The sequence below is a fragment of the Agelaius tricolor genome, unplaced genomic scaffold, assembly GCF_023055355.1.
Source record: "Agelaius tricolor isolate 1412-34295 unplaced genomic scaffold, bAgeTri1.0.p SCAF_2, whole genome shotgun sequence".
Taxonomy (NCBI): Eukaryota; Metazoa; Chordata; class Aves; order Passeriformes; family Icteridae; genus Agelaius; species Agelaius tricolor.
In genome coordinates, this window is record NW_027269262.1 from 78,641,434 (window position 1) to 78,663,530 (window position 22,097).

Genomic DNA, 22,097 nt, shown 5'->3' on the forward strand with positions numbered 1-22,097 from the left:
AAGGAGAGCACTTTTCTCAGTCTGCCACTTCCTATTTCTTCCCTTGCAGGCAGGCACATATGGTAACACTTGGATAGCACTCATTCCATTCTTGAAAAGAAATTAAATATGAAACATTACAAGAATTTCAGTATTTTCTGTAGGCTCAATAGACTTCCTTTTTAACTTGGCATGGCTCAAGCATCTTTAATATGATATGTGGGGAAGTTTCTGCCTACGATGCTTTGATGCTAATGAGTCCAACTCTCTAATCTCCTCCACTGAGAGAGGATTTCTGAGTGGTGGAACTCAGCAGAAATCTTCCAGAGGCATCCATGGTCCCAGGCAGGCATTCTCAGTATTAACTTGTTTTAGATAGATTGAGTATTCAGTCTTTAAGATCCTTGAATCCATTTGTCTTTCGGATGTTTATGCATGAAATTACATAAAATTATTTATGCTTCTAAGTCTGCCTCAAAAAAAAAAAAAGAAGAGGAAGGCTCTTCTCTTTAGCCAAGCAGGCCATTCCCGAAAAATGTGCCCTTCTCTCATCTAGCAAAATAATGTGTTTTAGCATGAGGAAGGATTTGTTTGTGTTATATCAGGGCTTGTGGGCTCTTGTGACTGGACTTGACTTTTTTGTCTACTTTTAGCTTTAGTTCCAGCTTTCAGTAGTGGCTCTTCAGGAACTGTCTTCTTTTTTATTGTAGAAAGCACCTTGATAGAGATCCATTGTTCCTTGAGATAGATCCCTGCAGTTTCTCTGGCCTACTCTCTGTTTTGGGTGCCTAAGGACTTGTTTGAAGCTAGTGGGGCTAGAAAGGAATTGTGATGGTGGTAGCACATGTATTGGCTAAATATCACTAACACTTGTATATACGTAGACATTCTTGATTCTTTTGATGAAGAAGTTATCAGGGTTCTCAGGCTTGTATTTGCACTGACTTCTAATTTGTCTTCTTTTTTTTTTCCCCATTATTAGGAAATGAAGAAAGAAATTGCAGCCCTCAGTTGGCTGTGATACTTGGCTTCAGTGTATTGACATACTGAAGTAATGTATGGCTCCCAAATAGATAAGTTATATTTAGCATGTTTCACTAATTGTAACAGCTATAGGAAAAAAGATCAGAAGAAAGAAGCTAAGTACGTAACTGAAACCAGACATAATGGAGTGCTGAACCAGTGACACCTGGTGAAATGACCAATATAATGCCAGAGTATGAGGAACAAAACGAGGCAAGTTTATTCAACTAGGTAATTCCAGAAGTAGATCATGCCCACTGGATTGAGAAAGGATCTGTCTGAAGAAGGGAAGGCATCAGCTGAAGAAAAGTGGGCACCAGCTTGAAAAAAGATGGAGCATGTGGGCTAATTAGCATCTGAAGCAAGAGAATCATTCAACCAATAGAAGATTGAATATTAATGAATAGGAAGACTGTGTAATTGGGAGCCAATCAACATTAGTGTCTGGAAAGTTTTGATAATCAGTATGCCGACTTTGTGGATTTACTGCCTACCACCCTTTTCTGCACAGAACTGAAAATAAATCCAATACCTCTACTTTGTATGGCTCAGTCTTTTGCACACTGGGTGAAAGAACCCGTTTCAGGACAACAATGTTTTCTTTTCAAGAGAACAGCATAGAATTCTTCTAAAGTGTTTTGATTCTGATTCCTGCTGTTGTCTCAAACCTTCCAAACATTTTTTATTGCTGGAAGACACTGGAACTGCTTAATTTTTTTTTTTTGCTGCAAGTTTATTTCTAGTGAAATAAAGAGAAGCTGAGAGGCCAGGAGTAGGACACACTTGTGGCTCTGGCTGCCCTGTCACCTCAGGGGGATGGGTCAGGAGGCACCTGAGTGCCCCGGGGTGCAGAAGCAGGCAGGCTGGGGTGGCACGGCCACCTTGTAGGCAGCCGTGGTACAGCCACCTCCAGGGCTCCAGCTCCCAGTTCATCTCCTTTGATCCTCCTCCCTCAGTAGCTGATGCATCTGGATGTGCTGGTTTGCTGATTTATTTGTTCTTCCTGTTTATTTTGATTCAGTTTCTTACCTGTAAAGTTATCTTACAAAGATTATCTTAGACACTGCTTTGGTCTTATTTTAATAATGGTCACACAGAGAGTGCCCATATTTTGATGACAAAAAGGCATCAGGACCAGTGCTTAAGACAAAAATAACATAACCTCTGAGTGCTTTTTAGCTGGCCTGAAGTACCTGTGAAATACTCTTTAGTCAAGTGTTTATATGTTCTACTTTAGATGCTTTAAAAACAAAACTCTGTTTAGAAATCAGGACTCATTTGTGCTTAATTAAAACTCATAATCTAAACTGGTGAAAATGTTACTTAAACTTTTTTTAATCTTGGTCTACCTTAGTAAAAAAGAGACAACTTACATGACTATAAAGCATGTCATGTAGCCCACGCTTTCTGCATCTCAGTGTTGCTACTTCAACAACTGAATAATTCAACTTGCAGGAGTTCAGTATTTTTAACATAGCTTTCAAAAGCTAAAATTCTTATTTTTCCAAGTCAGGTTCTTCTTTCCAGACTGTCTTGCATTTCCATGGGAAACACAGACCAAGTTGAACTCAGAAATGGTCTGCCCTGCCTTGGAGTGAGGCTTGTCATGGACTCTGTTTCCTTCCCAAGGAACACTTTCAGGAGTTTCAGCTGCATGGATTAGGGCTTTCTTTGGATTTTCTTTAGCCATCAGTTTCAAAACTACTGAACTAAGAAAGAAGAAATCCTTGGAGGGGTGGATTGATGTTTTTTGGTGTTTTTTTCCTTGCAAAGGATTGTGGAATCTGCTTTAAATTGCTGCTTTGCTTTTACAGTCTAAGCCATGAGCAGACAGTGACAGTTTCTTTTGGAGAATGCCATAGGTGACAGTATCAAAGATTTTATTAATGTCCAAGTAGAAAAACATCCACAGCCTTCCCCTCATCCACCAAGCAGGAACACCATGTTGTAAAAGGAGATCAAGCTCATCAGGCAGCACCTACCTTTCATAAACCCATGCTGGCTGAGCCTGAGCCTATGTTTGTCTTTTATGTTCCATATGATGGCATTCAAGATCCTCTGGACCATGACCTTCCCTAGCACCAAGGTCAGATTGACAGGCCTGTAGCTTCTGGGATGCTCCTTCCAACCCTTCTTGTAGATGGATGTTATATTTGTCAGCTTCCAGTCAACTCCAGTTAATCAGGACTGCTGGTAAATGACTGAAAGTGACTTGGCAAGTTCTTCTGCCTGCTCCCCCAGTACCCTTTGGTGGATCCCATTAGAGCCCATAGATTTATGGGTGTTTTAAGTGATGTAGCAGTTTAGTAGCCATTTTCTCCCTAATTATATAGGCTGTGTTCTGCTTCCAGTCCCTGTCTTCCAGGGTAGGGGTTGAGTACCCTGAAGTCTGTTGTTTCTATGTTTCCTTTTGTGTCAAGTAAAGGATGAAGATTCTCCATAACTCTCCTTTTGTTGCTTATATATTTGTAAAAACATTTTCTCTTGCCTTTCATGGCCCTAGCAAAGTTGTACTTGAACTTTGGCCTATTCATTTTCTCCCTGAATAACCTCCTCACATCTTTGTAGTCCTCATGTACTTCTTCACACTTCTGTCCTCTCCATCGACTTATTTTATGTCTTAGTAGCATTTCCATGGAGAAGTAGAAGAACCTAGTCTGGTTTCTGCTGCTTTCAGCATGAGATTTAGTTTGGTGTACCTGTTATGAAACTTTGGATTCTAAACTGAACAAGCCCTGTCCCATGGCCATCAGAGATTTCCTCACATGGTAAATGTGAATAGTATCATCCTCCTTGCAGAAACACTGATATGAACAAGATCAACAGCCATGAAAAAGTCTATCTTCAGTTCCCTTTGGGTTTCTGTGGGTAAATGCCATCTTTCTGAAAGAAATCTTTTAATGTTCCTCTCAATGCTGTCATAAATGGAAGAGATCCAGGAGGAAACCTCTCCTAATTAGACTTTACTCCCAGGACAAGGTGTTTTTCTGCTGCATTAAGGGTATAAAAGTTTGGCAGAACACAAACAGCCTTGTGTCCCAGCTGGTCTTCAGAGGGGCTGGGTATGGCTGGACTTAAATTCTGATTAGAGGCAATATACATTGTTCACATAAATATGCTCTTGCTTCTTTTCCTAGGAATTTCTGTCTGACAACATTGAGTGTTTCAGTGAACACTGTGTAAGATCAATGTGAAAAACATGGCATCTGTTTTAGACTCTAGTTTTGACAAAAGCATGAAAATACTAAGGGAAAATGTCAGTTGATGTTTTACAACATATTCTATTTCTATGTGTTCAATTCCTGTTCAATTTATGCAATGAAAAGAGCAAGCATGTACAATGAGTTGTGTCATGGCAAATCTACAGCTAAAAGTCCACAGGGGAATATGAGTGTGTTAATGTAAGTACCAGTGTCTCAAAACCAGAATCACTCTTCTTAGTAAACGACTTCTTGCATAAAACCTATGTATTTCTTTGCAACTCCTTTGAGATCTCCCCTCCTCTTTGGTTACTGAGATACTAGTTGCCCTATGGAGTATCAAGACTATGGTTAGGAAATGTCTGTCCTTTGAGTACTGTGTGTGTATGGTATGCAGCAGACTCAGAGTCTCCTTGGGCCCACAGGCTTTTCTTTGCATGGTGTAGAGCATCAGATTATAAACCTGGTAAACCTCCCCAGTCTTGGGGAAGTGTACAATGCAATGCAATGTAAGATTTGTGTACAATACTTTTAATTCAGCAATCCTTTTCTCTTTTCCTCTGTCCTCTTTCTTAATGTAGCCAGTTGGTAAAGCCAAAATTGGGTCCAAAAAAGGAAGATTATAAAGGTAAGTATTAGTAATCCCTTAGGTGTCCCTTTTAGTCTGGTTTCTGAGAAGGATTGCATTTGGTCACTTTGTCTGTTTAACTTGGCTCCAAAAACTTCTGAGCTCATCAGTTAAATTCAGCTGAAGTTGTGAGGATACCACAAACATAATGAATTTCCTTGGAATTTAATGTAAAGATGTCGGTGCAAACAGGAGGGGATGCTATTGGTTCCTTTAATGGTTGGGAAGAATGCAGTGTGAATTCCTGCCTGCTCTTAGGCACTAGAGAATCTGTTCTTTAGCTCAGATTTCTTTGTAACTTGGATTTTTTGGAGACTGCAGGACAAAGATTAATTGTAAATCATTCTTGAAGAATGAGGAAATATTGCAGTATTGTAACACATGTGAAAATTAATTTGTTCATAAGATGCACAAACCCACTGATAGGAGGAAGTTGAACATACTACCCTGGAACCAAATTGCTGTGCTGAGTACACAAGCAGGCTTGGTGCCATGAGGCTGCTTGCTGGAAGCTGGGAAAATCCAGTAGCTCTGGGCAGCATCCTGCCAGTCTTGGGCTGAATGTGGAAATGGGCCTGAAATGCCCTTTGAATGTAGTAACTCAAGTGCTGCTTGTGCAATATAAATTGTTATTTACTGAGCTCACAATTAGTTTTATATTTGGGATTATGAGATCAAAGCCTAGCTGCACTTAAACTAACATGGTGATGTGTCTATTACTTTGTTCTTTCCACTTTTCCAGACAGAAGTAACTGGAATAAATTTGACCCCACATGGAACAGAAGTTGGATGTTTGTTGTCATCATGTGTCACAGACATCTTTTATGGAAAATCCTTTCCTTAGGATTTTTCCTCCTGAGAAGCTGAGAGGCCTCAGGAACAAAATGTAAACAATGGTCACCAGCTGCTGTGGAATGCAACAGGTGATCTGTGATTGTCCCATGTTGGATGTTTGTAATTAATGGCCAATCACAGCCCAGCTGGCTCGGACAGAGAGCCGAGCCGCAAACCTTTGTTATCATTCTTTGCTATTCTATTCTTAGCTAGCCTTCTGATGAAACCTTTTCTTCTATTCTTTTAGTATAGTTTTAATGTAATATATCATAAAATAATAAGCTTTCTGAAACATGGAGTCAGATCCTCGTCTCTTCCCTCATCCAAGAACCCCTGTGAACACTGTCACAGTCATGGCTTTCCAGTCTATAAAAAAGTTGCTGGACAAATTAGGCTTTTAAATAGGTAGTTTAAGCTTAAGTACTTTAAGTTGAATGCTGTGGTCATGACAATGACTTTCAATTCAGTATTTAAAGAAAAAAACTCCATCCACTCTACATATTTTTACATTTTGCTAGAGCAACATCAAATAAAGGGAATAATATACTTTCTGTCTCAAAGACTTTATACTGCATTATACTTTAGTCACCAGAACAGTGAAGACCAGAGCTTTCACAAAAGCTACAGGAAAAAATATATTCGGAAAACAGGAGAATAACTTATTTCTTCCATTTCTCCTTAGTCCCTTTTTGCACCAGGTAAGTTGCAGACTTTGACATTCTTTCCAACAGAAATTTCTGTTGAAGCTATTTCTGTTGATGTTTAGACCTTTCTGTTATGCTTCAATTTTTTCCCCTGAATTGTCTAATAATCTCAATTTGGGGTCTTGAGCTCATTCTAAGAGAAAAAAAATTATGGCACTGTTTTGAATTGACTTTCAGAAGCTGCTGAGGGAAAAACACATCTGCCAAAATGTGAGTTTTATCATTTCACTCTTTCCTCATCTGTAGTTTATTCTTGCTGCAGTCAGTGGTTGGACTAGTTCAGCAGAATTGCAGTACAAGTACATGCAAAATATCAAAATGTCACCCAAATGTGAAAACATTCAGGACATGGAATTAGTGTCTTGAATTTTGTCCCTAGAAGAGGAAGCTTTCAAATTTGCTGTCAGAAATGGCATCTCCTCTGGGTGTTCATTGCCATGCTTGCTATCTTATACTTGCTGCTTGATGAAGTTTGTTGTTCCACTAATAGACAGGTCTTAGTATGTGTTCTGATGTCTAAAAATGCATTTCTAAAAGTATTTCCTCTCTGAATTTGTCTCCCTTCACTTTCTGGATTGATTTTGCTTTTTTCCTTATTTTCTGTTACTGAATTTCTGTTCATCATATATATATTATTAGACTGACCAAGACATTTGAAAACCTGCCCTGGTCACAAGGGAAATCTTCACTAAAATTAAGGGGTTCAAAAGTGTGTTTAATATGATTCTTTCTTCATTTTCTCTTAAGAGACTTCTGTCAGCATTCTCTGAGGACACTGAAACTGGACTTTGTATCTGAAATGCAATCACACAAAAGAAGTAATGCAGATATTGTGTATGTGAAATGGGGAATTTTCATTTGGACTGCATAAATTAGATTCCAAGTTAGGCCACAGTTTCACTCCAAGGAGTTCTTTTCAGCCACTTGTTTGCTAAGGCTGCTAGCACCTGTTCCAAAGCAGTAATTCCCAGGAGACTTCTGAGTCCTGGAGATGACTTGCATTTCTTGTTCTTGATGGGTGATACAAAAATTCCTATTTCATTGTTTGAGTGCAGATTATTCAGTGTGCCTTGTAGCAGCTAGTATCAGGTTCATAACCTTAACTGGGACCTGGCTGAAGTGCATCGAGCCTTTGATCATGTCACAGTATTTCTTCTAAAAATATTGATTGTGTAATGCAGACATAAGAGTGAGTTTTTGGAAAGGTATCTCAGCATCATGTGGAGATGCCTGAAAAAAATTTTAAATTACCTGTCACCATGATTTCTGCATGGTCAATGGTTCCATTTAGCCATCTTCCACTGAAAGCCACACAAACAAGCACTTGAGGTAGGGGGTGTGAGCAGCAACCTTCAAATGCAAGAATATGTCTCAGATCACAGTTCCTTTAGTGTCTGGTCCAGTGGAAGCATCTCCCTTCACCCATGGTTAACAAAACAGTCTTTGATTAAATGCTGAAAGTCTGTCATCAGAGAAGTCCTTTAACAACTAGGTGAGGGTAGAAGAGAAAGTCACTTTTAAGCTGTACTGGGAGCAGAGAAGCCTCCCTTTCCCTCTGGTATCTCTCTTCACTAGTAGGAAAGACCACTGATTTATGTATTAGTCTTGCAGCATTTGGTTGTGCTTTAGTCTAAGTGCTCTAGACACTTATTACACAGGTAAAAGACAGAGTTACTACTTCTCCAACCCCCGCATACCTTTCCAGCCACTTTAGCTGAAATCTGGGTGGGTACTGGTACTTGCATCTTCCTTATCAGTGACTTTGAGGGCCAGGCAGTGTTCATCTGCACCAAGATGGTAGTGGAGCCCTGTGAGAGGGGTTTTCCTCACACCAGTGAAAGGGTCAGGAACCAGCAGCTCCAGGTAAACACTGCCATCACCGTGGCTGATCCCATCCCCTGTGCATTTACTATAAGAAATGTAATTTTCCTGTTTGTACTACAATATCAGCTGAGGTGCTCTAACAGGCTGACAAGTGGAAGGTTAATTCCTTCAGAGCCAGAAGGCTATTATGCTCCAGACCCAAGCTGGAGTAAGGTGAATTATATACTGTATATGGTGAATTATATACTGTATTATGAACTGCATACTAGCAGTACAAAACAGAGATCAGTGATCTGGCAGAGGAAGAGGCAGAAATACACCTGCAGGTAGCTGCAGCATGATGCTGATCAGTGAATAGCTGTCTGAGAGATGATCTGAAACACATGAAAATTGAGAAGCTGGGAGATGGGCGGGGAAGCAGTATTCATCTTTGTCTGCTGAATTTCAATATAGCTTAAGAAATCTTCCTCAAATAAAAAGTCCTAATTTGAGTTTGCAAATACAACTTTAAATTAAGGTAGGACTATCATGAGGCTTGCAGCAATCCCAGTGAAAGCAATGGCTCCCATTAACATACCAGGGTTTTATTTCTCTATTGGCTTGAATCATATATAAGATTGAAGGGTCTTGTTTGAACTTTCATTCATGTAAGCGTTAACGCATTTAAGAACACCCCGCCTACATTATAACTCTTTGAAGATCCTTTGAGTGTGTTTTTCTTGTTTCCCAAAAATTCTTTTTAAATTTATTAAAATGCATCTCTTAGAACATTTTCACATGTTAAAAAGAAACACTTGTCCCTTTACACTGTATTGATCTAAATGACATTATTTAAAATTAACCACGAAAACTGATCCCTTGAAAATTTCCCTTAATGTATTTTTCGAGAGTTTTAAGGTTTTTTCCCCTTATTGTACTTGCAGATAACACCTCTTCTTTCCAGTCTCCTTCTTTGTGCACTGAAAACCCTCAGTAACTGCTGCAGTGTTTAGTACTCTGCGGCTGCTCTTGCACATCCTCATGCTACCAGTAGCTGCAGTAACCTACTCTTCTGGATAAAAAATGGGAGTTTTCAAGCATCCTGCATGTGTTCCCAAGAAAAGGCAACTGTGTGACAGCATAGGAGTCTCAGGATGAACTGAAAGTCTGTGATAAAACACACCAATCAATACAACTAGGAAATAGGAATGAGTCTTTTTCTCCCATGGCCTCTCTTACTGTGTCAGCAGCCTGAGTTGGAATTGGAGAAGCAGATTTATCTTCCTTTGTCCCAGAATTTGGTATCCTTTCAGTCCCTTAAGTGTCCATTGCAGGTGCATCACACTGCTTCATTGCTGTAAAGCAGATGGAAGTCTGCTGCTAAGGGAGCAGACACTTCTGCCACAGTGGGGACAGCCTCTGGTAAAAAAGCTGAATGCACTAGTTTTGCATCATCCACTCCCTATATCTGCATACAGGGTATTTTGGAGAATAGAGTGAAACAAAAGCTTTGGTGAGGCTCTGATGGCCCTATACATGCTGTAGGTTAATCCTAAAGCATCTTCCCTGAGTGCCTGACACTGGAGATCTCCCTTTACAGTGGCTCAGACTGCAGAATGCACTTGCTTTTCTTCAGGAAACACTTGCAAACACTTTCTTGTAGTCACTGTAGTCACTAAATTTCCCCATTTTTTTTTTCTCCATCAATTTCATTTCCTTTGATGCTATCTCTGCTCCAGAGTGTTTCTAAGTCCTTATTTCAGGTTCAGCTGGGGATCAATTTTGGCAAGCTTTGGTCCATGTCCCTGCACTTGATGGCAGAAAGGCATTTTCATGGCTTTTGACTTTAGGTAAATTTTTTTTTTAAGTGTCCATGCTATGTCCCTCGTATCTTCCCCTCCAAGTTGTGTCTTCCTCCTTGACTTTTTCCCCTGCGTTTGCAACATCTGTGAGCTTAGTTTTGGCATCTTTTGGTCCTTTGCAATGCAGCTCATTTCCTCACGGACCATTTTTTGAAGACACTAAGTCTCCCAAAGTTCTGGTTTTATTCAATTGCATTTGATACTGTCTCCTTCAAATTCATTTGATCCTATCTCCTTTCCAGAGTGTTGGTAAGCCTTTCTTTTCGGGTTCGCAAGATTCCGTTTCCCTTCCTGAAAGGAAATGAAATTTCCTTTTCAATGGGGACCAATACAGGAATCTGTGGTCCCTGCACTAGATGGCATGCCATACCTTTTGATAGCTTTGACTTTAGGAAAGTTTTTCACTTTGTCTTTGGAAAGATTTCTTTCTTTTTTTTTTTTTTTTTTTAAGTATCCATGCCATGTCTTTTATATCTTCCCCTCCAAGTTGTGTCTTCCTCCTTGACTTTTTCCCCTGCTTTTGCAAGGTCTGTGAGCTTAGTTTTGGCCTCTTTTGGTCCTTTGCACTGCACCTGATATAATCCCGGTCCATTTTCTTGTTGTCACGAAATTTCACAATTTTTTTTCCTTCCTTTGATTTCATCTCCTTTGATAGTATCTCCATTCCAGAGTGTTTGTAAGTCCTTGTTTCCTGTTTAGCCTTCAGCAGGTATCAATTTTGGCAAGCTTTGATGCATGTGCCTGCACCTTATAGCATACAGGCCTTTTCATGGCTTTTTTCTTTGGCAAATTTTTTTTCTTTTTTTTTTAAGTATCCATGCCATGTCCCCCATATCTTCCCCTCCGAGTTGTGTCTTCCTCCTTGATTTTTTTCCCTGCTTTTGCAATATCTGTGAGCTTAGTTTTGGCATCTTTTTGTCCTCTGCACTGTACCAGATGTAATTCCAGTCCATTTTCTTGTAGTCACAAAATTTTACAATTTTTTTTTCTTCCTTCAATTTCATTTACTTTGATGGTATCTCCATTCCAGAGTTTTCATAAGTCCTTCTTTTGTGTTTCGGCGTTCATCACGGAAATAAAATTGAAGGAGAATTTTGGCAAGCTTTGGTGCATGCCTCTGTGCTTGTTGGCATACAGATGTTTTCATGGCTTTGGACTTTGGCAAATTCCGGTTTTTTTGTTGGTTTTTTTTTTTCAGTGTCCGTTCCATATCCCTAATATCTTCCCCTCCAAGTGAATTAATTGGTGTTTTAAATTGATTTTTTTATGTCAGCACTTAAGTTCTATATAAATTTCACTTTGATTTCCTCATGTGTGTTTGGATGCTGCCTGTGCCCCCTTCTTCTACAGGGTTCAGCAGAAACTCCTCTTGTAGCAAAGGCTGAGATGTCAAACACTGAGATGTGACTGACTATGGTGCAAGGGACATAGCAGAGAGAGAGCCATCACTGAAGTGTAGGGTAGTGTATGAATACCTCAAGGCTCCCAGGAGCTACAGTACCTGCCATATTGTAAAGAGTGCAATAAAACTCAGGTTTATGTGGAAACACTCAGCTGCTGCTGCATCTGTTCTTATCTGCTGGGTCTGCAGTAGCTGCTACTCCTTCTTATGATCTCATTTCTTTAATGGCAGTGACTCCTTGGGTGAAATTAGTACTTTTAATGGCAACTTTAAAACAGTAACCCCCAAAAAGCAGAAGTATCTGTTGAAACATGCAGGAAGTAATTATACATGATCATTTATATACAAAGATTACAGCTCAGCTGACAAATGGCTCTGGTCCTCTTGACTGTCAATAGACAATTCAGAAGCAAAGGGATCTTTGGGTTAGAGGCCACTTTGTATCTTTACTAAAAGTATGAAGGAAAAAAAAGAAGACATATTTCTTGAGACATTTAATAACACCACATCATCATAGTCAGTTCTGCATGATACAAGTGTGCAGCAGCTTCTCTGAGAATTGGCTGGATCACCAGGATGTTCTTTTCCATCAACAGTGCTAATTGAATATACAGCTGGGTAACTCCAAAAAAATTGCCAGCAGTGAGACAATTGAATCAGCAGATGTTAAGTGGTGATTATTAGGGATGTCATTTGGTTGTTCACACATAGGTGTCTAACTCATTTTGAAGTATCCTACAATATTTAAGATGTCCTCTGGGACTTAATCTCTAGATGTAATTTCAAGGGGTCACAGACTTCCCTGAAGCTGCTCTCTGCTACAGAAGATTATCTCAAATATCCCAAAAGCATCTTCAATGGCACTTGACATTTATTTGTATGCAACAGAACCAAGCCCCTCATTTCTGAGCTCCAATTCCAATTAGGTAAGTAGAAGTAGATGCCATCATCCTGCTGTGATGTTTTTTCAGACTATCTGCTGGGTAAAGAGCACTGCATTAACCGCTGTGCCAGAGGTCATCTTTGCAATCACAGGCCCATTGTTAGGAGTTAATCATGATAACTACTGGAAAAGGGTATCATCAAAGAGCCTTTAAAATGTGGACAATATGATCCTAATCATGAAGTTTTTATTCCTGTATTACATGACTTCCTGGAGCTCTGCACATTAAGACAGCATTGTCTGTTTTCTGAGAAAGAAGCAGTAATCAGCAAGAGTTAAGGTCAATGTTTTTTGTGCCTTCATCTTCCAGCTTAAAATTTCTGAACCAGAAGAGTTTTTTTTTCTCTAACTATAGTAGATATGGTCCAGGGGATTTATATTTAAACTGAATGCTGAATACTATAAAGAATGTGAATCAATAACCCCCAGAAAATAATTTCTTAGGAGAATGAACAATGATACAATCATGAACAGTGGGAAATGAAACAAAAATGTAACACACAATAACACACATTTTATCATGAAAATCAAACATCAAGAGGGTAACTCAGCAGTCTTTTGTAAATGCATCTTTTAAGCATTTAATAGACTATTTGCCTGACGGAGTGTAATAGAAAATGAAATATTGAATATTTTAATATTCAACAGGATCTTGTTTATTCTGTCAAAACAAACAAAACACACACACTTCCCAGCTGCAGTAACAAACAAAGGGTGCATAACATTATCTTCAGAAAGCACTTGAGCTGAAAATGCTTATAAAACGAAACAGACATTGAGAAAATGTAACATTAAGATCTTAAATACTTTCATGTTTCTTCCTTCCCAAGTTAAGCCATAAAAGCTAGTACATCCAATCTACAATTTTTAAATGAGTTTTAAGAAAATCTTATCATGGTTCTAGAAATGTTTTGCAGGCAAAGCAAAGCTGTTAGGGCACTTTGAGAAATTAAATGGGTTCCTGATCCTGCAAAGTACTGAGCACTTCTGAGTGTAATCACTTAATATTTCCCAGGCTTTGCTCAACATCATGCTTAATTAAACTTTTGCTAATACACCTGAAGCAATCAGTTTAGCCCCATAGCTCCACTGACAAAACAGTTGTTCAGTCAAGCCTGCATGTGTATTTATTTTTAGTTGATGCATGCAGTGTTTGCATTCTACTTTATAAATAGAAGATATGAAAAAAAGTTTAAATTACTTAATAATGTAAATGGAACTTATTTTTTTAAAGGGTATGTTTTGTTTGGGTAGTTTGTTATATTTGAAAGGGAGATATTTCCCAAAAAAACCCCATATCTTTACTATATTCTTATGTACTGCATTTTAGGATTAAATGTTCATAAATTTAAATCATTAATTACAACTTTGTTCTTATTGAAAAAGCAGGGTTAAGAACATAAATTGTAAATTTAGCCATAGAAGAACAACATTTTTTCTCTCTGTGATGTTATTAAGAAACTTAATAGGACATTATAGGACTGTCTCATCCCTGGCAGTGCTCAAGGCTGGGTTCAATGGGGCTCTGAGCAATCTGGTCTAGTGAAAGGTGTCCCTGCCCATGGCAGGGAAATGGAACTAGATGATCTTTAAGGTCCCTTCCAACCCAAACCATTCTATCATTCTATGACAGAACCTTTCCATACTGCATCCCTTCACTGCACCTGTCTGACAGATTCTTTTCTGTGGTCTACATTTATTTTGCTTGTAATTTAAAATCATCAAAAATCAAACAAGAATTTTAAAACAAGTTAACTTATCTTCATTTTTCTTCTTTTTTTTTAATAATTTGAACATACTCTGTATTTTCCCAGTATGATCTACTAATAGGCATCATATTTTTTGCTTGGGTTTTCATTAAATTTTCTTGAAATTTTCCCAGAAGAGCTTTGCCTTGAGAAGGGCAGGTAAGAACAAGTGTTCTCTGAGTCAGGCTTGAGTACAAACTGAAAAGTATTTCTGTTCATCACACATCCCACTGCAACCTAAGGGGGGAAAATGCAGCACATCTTTACCAGATAGATGGAGAAATTAATTGTTTTTCTGTTTAATAAGAGAAACTCTAAAACCTGAAGTGGAAAACAAAATATGGAAAACAAAAATCTGCAGTCATTTACAGCTAGCAGTGAAGATTAGAGTTTGTGTGGTTCCAAGCCCAGCTATGGTTGGGAGGCTGTGCTCCAGCTGGTACGGGAGGGAAGAAAGTCATGGGGAACTCACCCAGAGGCCCAAAGGAAACACCACTCCTTGGAGATCTCCTCTTTTGTCTCCATAATCTGTGAAAGACCATGAAAGATGTGGCCCATCTGTATTAAGAATTGTACACAGCTTTTTTAAGAGTAGATGTGGTGTCATTTTATATTAAAATGAATTTTATTCCTTCATTAATGGTAACTTTTTCTTACTTTGTTCTCTTTCCTTGAGACTTTGTTTATTTGTGAACTAACATTTAATAGTAAAACAGCATCCAATTCACCAGTTTCTCTGAAATATTAGGCTTGCTAAATAATCACTGCTAATTCATGAAAAGCTAGTGATGGTGATCATGGTAAAGGGGCTCTCAGAAACAGACCAATAAAAATACAAAGAAGCAGGACCATCAAGATCTTCCATAACTGATTTTTGAGCTCGAAGAATAAAGTAGGACCAATGTCAACTACGCAGCAAAATAAGTGGAATAGGAAAGAAAATTAAATATATCCATAAATCACTGGTATAGGCAAAACAGTCTGGTGGGTGTGGGCTGTCCTTCTGACCAGTGCTCCCCAGCTTGGCTGGCTTGGGTGCACGTAGCAGCAGCAGCAGGAGCTGCTGGATGGGAGCATTTCCCTGGAGAGGAGGAGTTCAGCTGCTGAGGCATGATGGAAATGACTGTTTGAAGTGGTCAGATTAGCTGACTATGCACTGTCATCTAGGGAGCAGATGTCTAACCATGACATTTTTTGGTGCACCAGCCAGGAATCGAACCCGGGTTGCAAGGGAGGCAATGCTAGGGGGAGGCAATGCTTACCAAAAAATGTCATGGTTAAACACTGGCACAATGCCAGTGCCTCCATGAGAATACTCTGTCCCTGGTTTCTGCTGTGAGATGTGACCAGGAATAAGCAAAGCAGGCTCCCACTTAGGAAAAAAAAAATTATTAACTAAACTACAAGGGAAAGGGAAAAAAAAAGAAACACACAAGGAAAATGAAAACTTCACAAATACATCTCCTCCTCCTCCCCACCAAATTCCCAACACAATACATCACCCAAATCATCGACTCTTGGTCTGGCACCACCCTTCAGAATATTCAATCCTCAGTTCATCAAGAGGAGAAGGAGTCCTTCTTGTGCCAATGGTGACCTCTTCCTTTCATGTCCAGCGCTCTCACCACTGAACACGGACCAGAGCTGCTTCTAGGGTCAACTTTTAAGGATGCTTCATCTCACTCCAAAAAGGCACAGTCTCAACTTTGGGACATCTGTCCCCCCCATATTTTTCACCCCCTGAGGCTGAGGGGCACCAACACTGAACCCTCTTGGTCCTGAGGCATTGCCTCCCCCTAGATGCAGTCTCTGTATCACAAGGAAACATGGCTCTGTCCATGGCTACACAAAGAGTCCAGCATAAGCTACTCTATCATCTCTTCCACCTGAGTTCTTCTCTATTTCTCTCGTGGCCCATTTCCTCTTATCTCATCTCTATCTCTCTTCTCATTCAGCTCCAGGAGGATTAGCATTTGTAAGGTTTCCATCATCCAAGAAAAGGGTTAAAAATCTGAGGCTCTGTCTGTCCAGAACTCCCACGGCTGCCCTGCCGGACACCTTCTCACACCCCCCCTTCTCCTTCTCGGCTGGCCACTATTAAATTTCAAGGTGGCACAAGCACAGGCACAGGCTCTCTCTCTGTCTCTCCTGGGGCAGGGGAGTGGCTGCCCGATGCCTCTCAGTGCTCCTCCACCCTTCCATCCTGCAGGGGCCTTCCCCTCCCTTCTGTCCAGGGCCCGGCCTACCTCACCCGGCCCCATGGCTGCCCCTGGGCCTACCTCACCCGGCCCCATGGCTGCCCCTGGGCCTACCTCACCCGGCCCCATGGCTGCCCCTGGGCCTACCTCACCCGGCCCCATGGCTGCCCCTGCCCCGCCCAGCCCACAGCCGGGCAGGGCAGCTCTGAACCTTTCCCTGACCGGAACCCAAGAGAGCCTCCCAGGGGAGAGCCCTGCTTTAACCCTGTGTTCTCAGAGGCGGATCCAATGTCCCAATGGCCACATTAGGTGCCAATATTAAAATCTGAACATCCATTGGCCTAACCACAGCATCCCAGAAAACATATTTCCTGTCAAACCACCACAGATTACTATTTGACAAGTCCATACAAAAGGCAGTAGGAGACTTGTACTCAAAGTTCAAGTGGAGTTATGGTGACACAGGATGAGAAACCTTTGGGTATATGGCAGCATCTTTGTAGAAGAGGCATTACAATAATTTGTGCTACCTAAAGTACAGTGTCTGCTTCAACCCCTGCTCTTAAAGGTAAGCATTGCATTTTAATTGTGTGCTTATAAAACTTGAGTTTCAACAGTACTGGAAATTCAGAGCTCCATAGCCAATATGAGAGAGGATACCTAAGTGTAAAACAACAGCCATTTTCCTAGAGGACATTCAGCTTGACAGTTATAGCTGCTCCCTTCTGAGTATTTCAGAATTTTCCTGAGGATTTGCAAGTACAAAGATTATGTAGCTATACATGAAACATTGTCTGTATGGTATAAATTAATTGTATCAATGATTCCTGTGACATCCTTTGACATTCTTAAATTGTCTCTTGCATTAGTGGCTCCTTTTAAAAATTAAGCTATAAATATTTATTTATGTACACGTTTGTAGAGAAATCCAATGGTTTAAAAATCACTCAGCCTCTCTGGAATATTAATGATATTTTTATCTGCACTGTGAGTATACAAAGGGAATTACTGAATTGGCAGGTACTAGTTCTAGTTTTGTAAGTAACACCCGTAAGTGAAAAATAAAAGCCACATCACTCACCAGTTAAAGACATTTAAAAAGGGTGATCTATGAAAACCTTTAATGACAATTTTATTGTAAAAGGTCAATAGTTCACTTTATTTGAAGAGTGGTGTGGTCTAACTGTATTTATGTATGTGACATACAGATGATTTTTCACTTACACAAGTGGTCTAGCTCCAGTTACACACTGGGAAGAAAATAATTGCAACACTTGATTTCTCAGTCTGTCTTGCATTAGACAAACACTTTTGCAAAACATATTGTTTCTGTTTCTCCTGTCTCTAAAATTAATACTTATCTTTAAAAATTAACATTAAAATTAGTATTTGATTCCCAGAATTATTTGAAATTATTAGAGCATTACTCTATAATTTGATAAGAAAAAGGAAACCTCCATGCATTATAGCTATCAGCACAGAAGAAAGGAGTCAATTGCCTCTTCCTAAACCTCAGACTATTCTCATTTGTTTATGTCTATATTAGTACATCAAGTCAGTGTCTCAGGTCTGAAGGCTAAGAGGAACCAAATTCAGATCTCATGTTATTCTCTGAACTACATGGGGCAATTTTCTCAGAGATCCAGACCATGCCAAGGGAACAAGCTGACCATTAAACCAGTAATTCTGGGACAGCATTTGACACATCCCTAGCACTCTAATCATTAGTGAGGGTATGATCAGAAAATGGAGATAAAATTAAGAAAAACACTTTGAAAAACAGTCCAACTGCATGGCCTTTTCATTCCAAACCTCTTCTGGAATGTAATCTCATAGAAGTATGGCAGGCTACACCCACTCATATTTCAGATGCTGCTATGACAAAATGTCTTTTTAATTCTGAAAGTTTTATTTTTCAGCTTCTATGCAGACCTAAAATGCAGACAATTAAGTTCTGATACATCTGAAGTGGATTATTGCATCATTGTGTGAATGAAATGCCTTCCATGGGACTAGTTGTGGAACCAGTTGTGTTCAATACCATACACAGGATATTTGATCTTGAAAAAGATAATGAAAATAATTTATCATTAGGGAAATATAACAGGAAAAATGTGATAAATATTGCACTGATTTAATGCTCCAATTAGCTTAACTGCTACTTGAATTTAATTAAATATTACATTGCTTGAAGATGTCCATGGATGATTTGCAAATGTACATGTACAGAGGAATGGCACTAATTTGAGTGATTAAGGCTTAAAGATTTATTAGAGGATCTTGCAAGATCTACAGTAACCAAAATGAGATCACAGAAGAGGGTAAGTCTTACAAAAACACCTGTCTTTTTAATGAAGCTATTACTGCTGATGCCAGGGTTCATCTTTTAATTTCTGGTTTCTTGCTTCATTCTACACTGTGATATTCATGCATCTCTTGAAATGCCTCACTTCCATGAATAATCTTACATTTCCCCTGGCACTTTGCAGGAAGCAAGGTGCTCTGTTATGTTTAAAATTCTGTGCCCTCTGAAGTGCATGAGAGTTTGACTGCTGTGGGATGTCTTGGAGCATATGCAGGACCATGTGCAGACAAACTGCAATTTAATTGGAAATTATACATTTCATAGCTTAATTGTCTACTTTTCATCCTTTCTTCCAAAATACAAAATTTCATTGCAGACACAATTTGAATACCTTTGTCACGCTGAAGAGGGAAAGAATTAATTAAATCCCGGGTTGTCAGTCAAGTTGAGAACACAATATGGAAATCCCTGTTAAACAGAAGGCAAGTAGCTGTGCTCAAATTGTGATAGAGACTAATGTATCTTGTGAATCAAGATGCCATCTCCAATCTGTAACATAATGAAATGCACAGATTTTTCCCTGCCCCCATTCCCACTCTTTTTGCTCCAGTCTGAAGTGCACTCTGTAATGCATTATTAAGCCAAATTCTGACCCAGTTTCTTAATTATCTGTAAGCTACGGAGAACTTCTAGCAGAATATTAACTAAGGCAAGAGATGTAATACAGACAAACCCATGATGGCATTAGAGAGAATCATTAGCATTTTGCTAAGAAAATCCTTCATTTGTAATATTTAACTTAACCTAACATGCAGAATTTATATTTTAAAGGGGTTAAGCCACTAAAACAACCCAGGGGGAAAAAAAGAAAAGAAGAAAAAAAAGAGAATTAAAAAATAAAATTAAATAGAAATATTTGGAGAAGCATTCCTGGATTCACAAACTCAAAATACTTATAGCATACTGAAACATTTCTGGAACAACAAGATTGTATCCACTGTTCTCAGTGGATACCATGGACAGTTATTACAATCTAATATAACAATATGTACCCTGCTATTTATTTTGGATGATCTGTAAAATGTAACCCGCTATGGCATATACATGTGTACCAAAATTTTGGGGTGTACAGTCAGGATTCAGAACTGTCATAGATGACAGTTTGAACAAACCCTCCAAACACTCTGGTGCCTGGTTAGTATCAAGTAGCTGCAGTTTTATACCTCCCTGCACTGCTGCATATTAGTGCAATATGAAAATTTTTCTTGGTGAAAATACAACCACAGATATACAAAATGAGAAACAAAGAACACATGGACCTCTTCCTACAAAGCTGCAGGAGTACATGAGTTTGAAGACTTGCTGTATCTCTGAAATTAAAGTGTTTGAGTGAATGAAAAACATACTGAAAGAGCAATTTATTTAGTGAGAACAATTTTTAATACAAAACATGTTGCAAAATTATTTGAGGAAAAATACTTTCCCCATCCCAGAATTGGATGATTTGTGGTATGTGCATATAGAAAGTCAAGCTTTAATTGTAAAATTTAGACAGCAGAGAAAGCCTGCAAAATGTATATATAATTTTGTGGAACAGGATGTATTCATTCAGTTCGAAGATCAAATAAAACCCATGCAGTCCCCTTAACATTGAATTAAAGAGTCACCTAACTGCAGAATATGGAATTTTAATATATGTTTTTAAAAATATTTCTTTCATGAATTCACCAATGAAAAAATCCTACTGTTTGAGAAACAATAAGAGTCAGTTAAATACAATGTTTTATTTGTAACAGTGTCAAATGCAGCTCATGAGGGAAGTTGGTTCTTTGCAAAACATCAGATGATTGGAAAGTGCTGATAAACTTCATGTACATTCAAGTACATTGCTTCAATTTGAAGTGTGCTTTTGCTACTGGAGAATCTGAATATATCATTCCTTATGCTAACACTGTGAATTTCCCACTACAACCTTCCAAATATTCCTCTTCTGGGAATTAAGGTGTCCAAAATTTCTCCAAAGTGATGAATAGTAAGACTGAGGCACCTTTCCTTTACAGGTATGGAAAAAACCTCAAAATCAATATTTTGTACTCAAGCATCTAATCCAGCACACAAGCATTGAAACCAAAAGACCAATTTTTAAAGGCGATTTTTGTAAAAGACCACACGTTTTTCCCTTTTCTTTCTAGACTAACCCATGTAATCAGTAAGGCCCAAGCATTCATACCAGACTATCCTCTACAGAGCACAGACACCTTTTCTCATGCATTTGCAGTTCATTTGTGTTTGACTGTAATCAAGCCAGGATTTCATCAGCTGTCCCTCAGCCCAAGGAGAGAGCAACTGTGACCGCCCGTGCTCCAGGGACAAAGCTGGACACCAGGACAATGTTTATCAATGTCAGTATCTCATGGAAACCACCTGTGACACCCCGACCCACAGTGCTTGGCTCTTTCACCTCCTGAAGTGCTTTGATCCAGGAGTGGACTGTGAGGAAATATGCATGGCCTCTTAGGCTGGAACCCATTCTGACTGATACAGCCATGGCTGGACAGACCACCTGAAGGCCCTGATCTTGTCTCTGTTGGGGACAGAGAAATCCATAGTGAAAATAAGCTGGTATCTATTGTTCACATCGTAGCATAATCACCAGTGCTATTATTGTTAAAGGAAAGAGAGCCCCCTCCCCTAAAAGCAAAATCATCTCTTTAGACACAGCAACATTCTGCTGCCTTGTGTCATGACACTCCATGGCTGTTGCTATTTGTCTCACAAAAATGTCCAGTAATAGGGGTTTTGTGCCTTCTCAGGCCTCCACTTCTTCCATCACTTCCATCACAATTGTTCGAGGGCCAGTCAGGATGAGGTTGCTTACTGTCCTGTAATCCACATGGAGAACATTGAGGCCATTGACAGACACGACAAATTGGCAAACCTGAGGAGAAAGCAAGCAGCAAAACGAGTTATGCATTAGACTTTATTTTGTTAGGTCAATTACACAGATGTACTATCAACTCTTGGGCAGACAAAACCTCCAGAACTCTTCACATCATCTGATTTGGTCCTCTTAAAAGCCCCCACATTCTTAGAATTAATCTGGCAAGTTAATTTTCCATAATTTTTTTTGAAACATTACTTCAACATACAAATCAGTGGAATTCAACTTTCCAATCTTTTAACTTTTGAGATTCATCAATCATTTATCAATATCAATCATTTTTTCTTACAGCAATGTTATTTTTTCTTGTATCAGTGATATTTTACAGTATCAATGGTGCTTTGCAAACAATATGGTATCCAGCTAAGGGGTCCCCAGCAGAGGAAGGACAACTGTTGGAGCAAGTCCAAAGGAGGCCACAAAGATGGTTAGAAGGATGCAGCACTTCTTCAATAAGGAACTAAGGCTAAGGGAATTAGCTTTGTTCAGGCTGGAAAAGATGAAATTTCTGGGTGACCTTATTGTGG

At 39.3% G+C, this 22,097-nt stretch overlaps 1 protein-coding gene across 1 annotated transcript in view; it reads right to left on the reverse strand.

Annotated features, from left to right (window-relative positions):
* Positions 1–18,567: 18,567 nt before the first annotated feature.
* DEPTOR (DEP domain containing MTOR interacting protein) overlaps positions 18,568–22,097 on the reverse strand; it is a 78,839-nt gene continuing 75,309 nt past the window's right edge. The window contains exon 10 of the mRNA XM_071421670.1: positions 18,568–21,567. Within this exon, the coding sequence (XP_071277771.1) occupies positions 21,439–21,567 (129 nt within the window). The 3' untranslated portion in view covers positions 18,568–21,438. The remainder of the gene's footprint in view (positions 21,568–22,097) is intronic.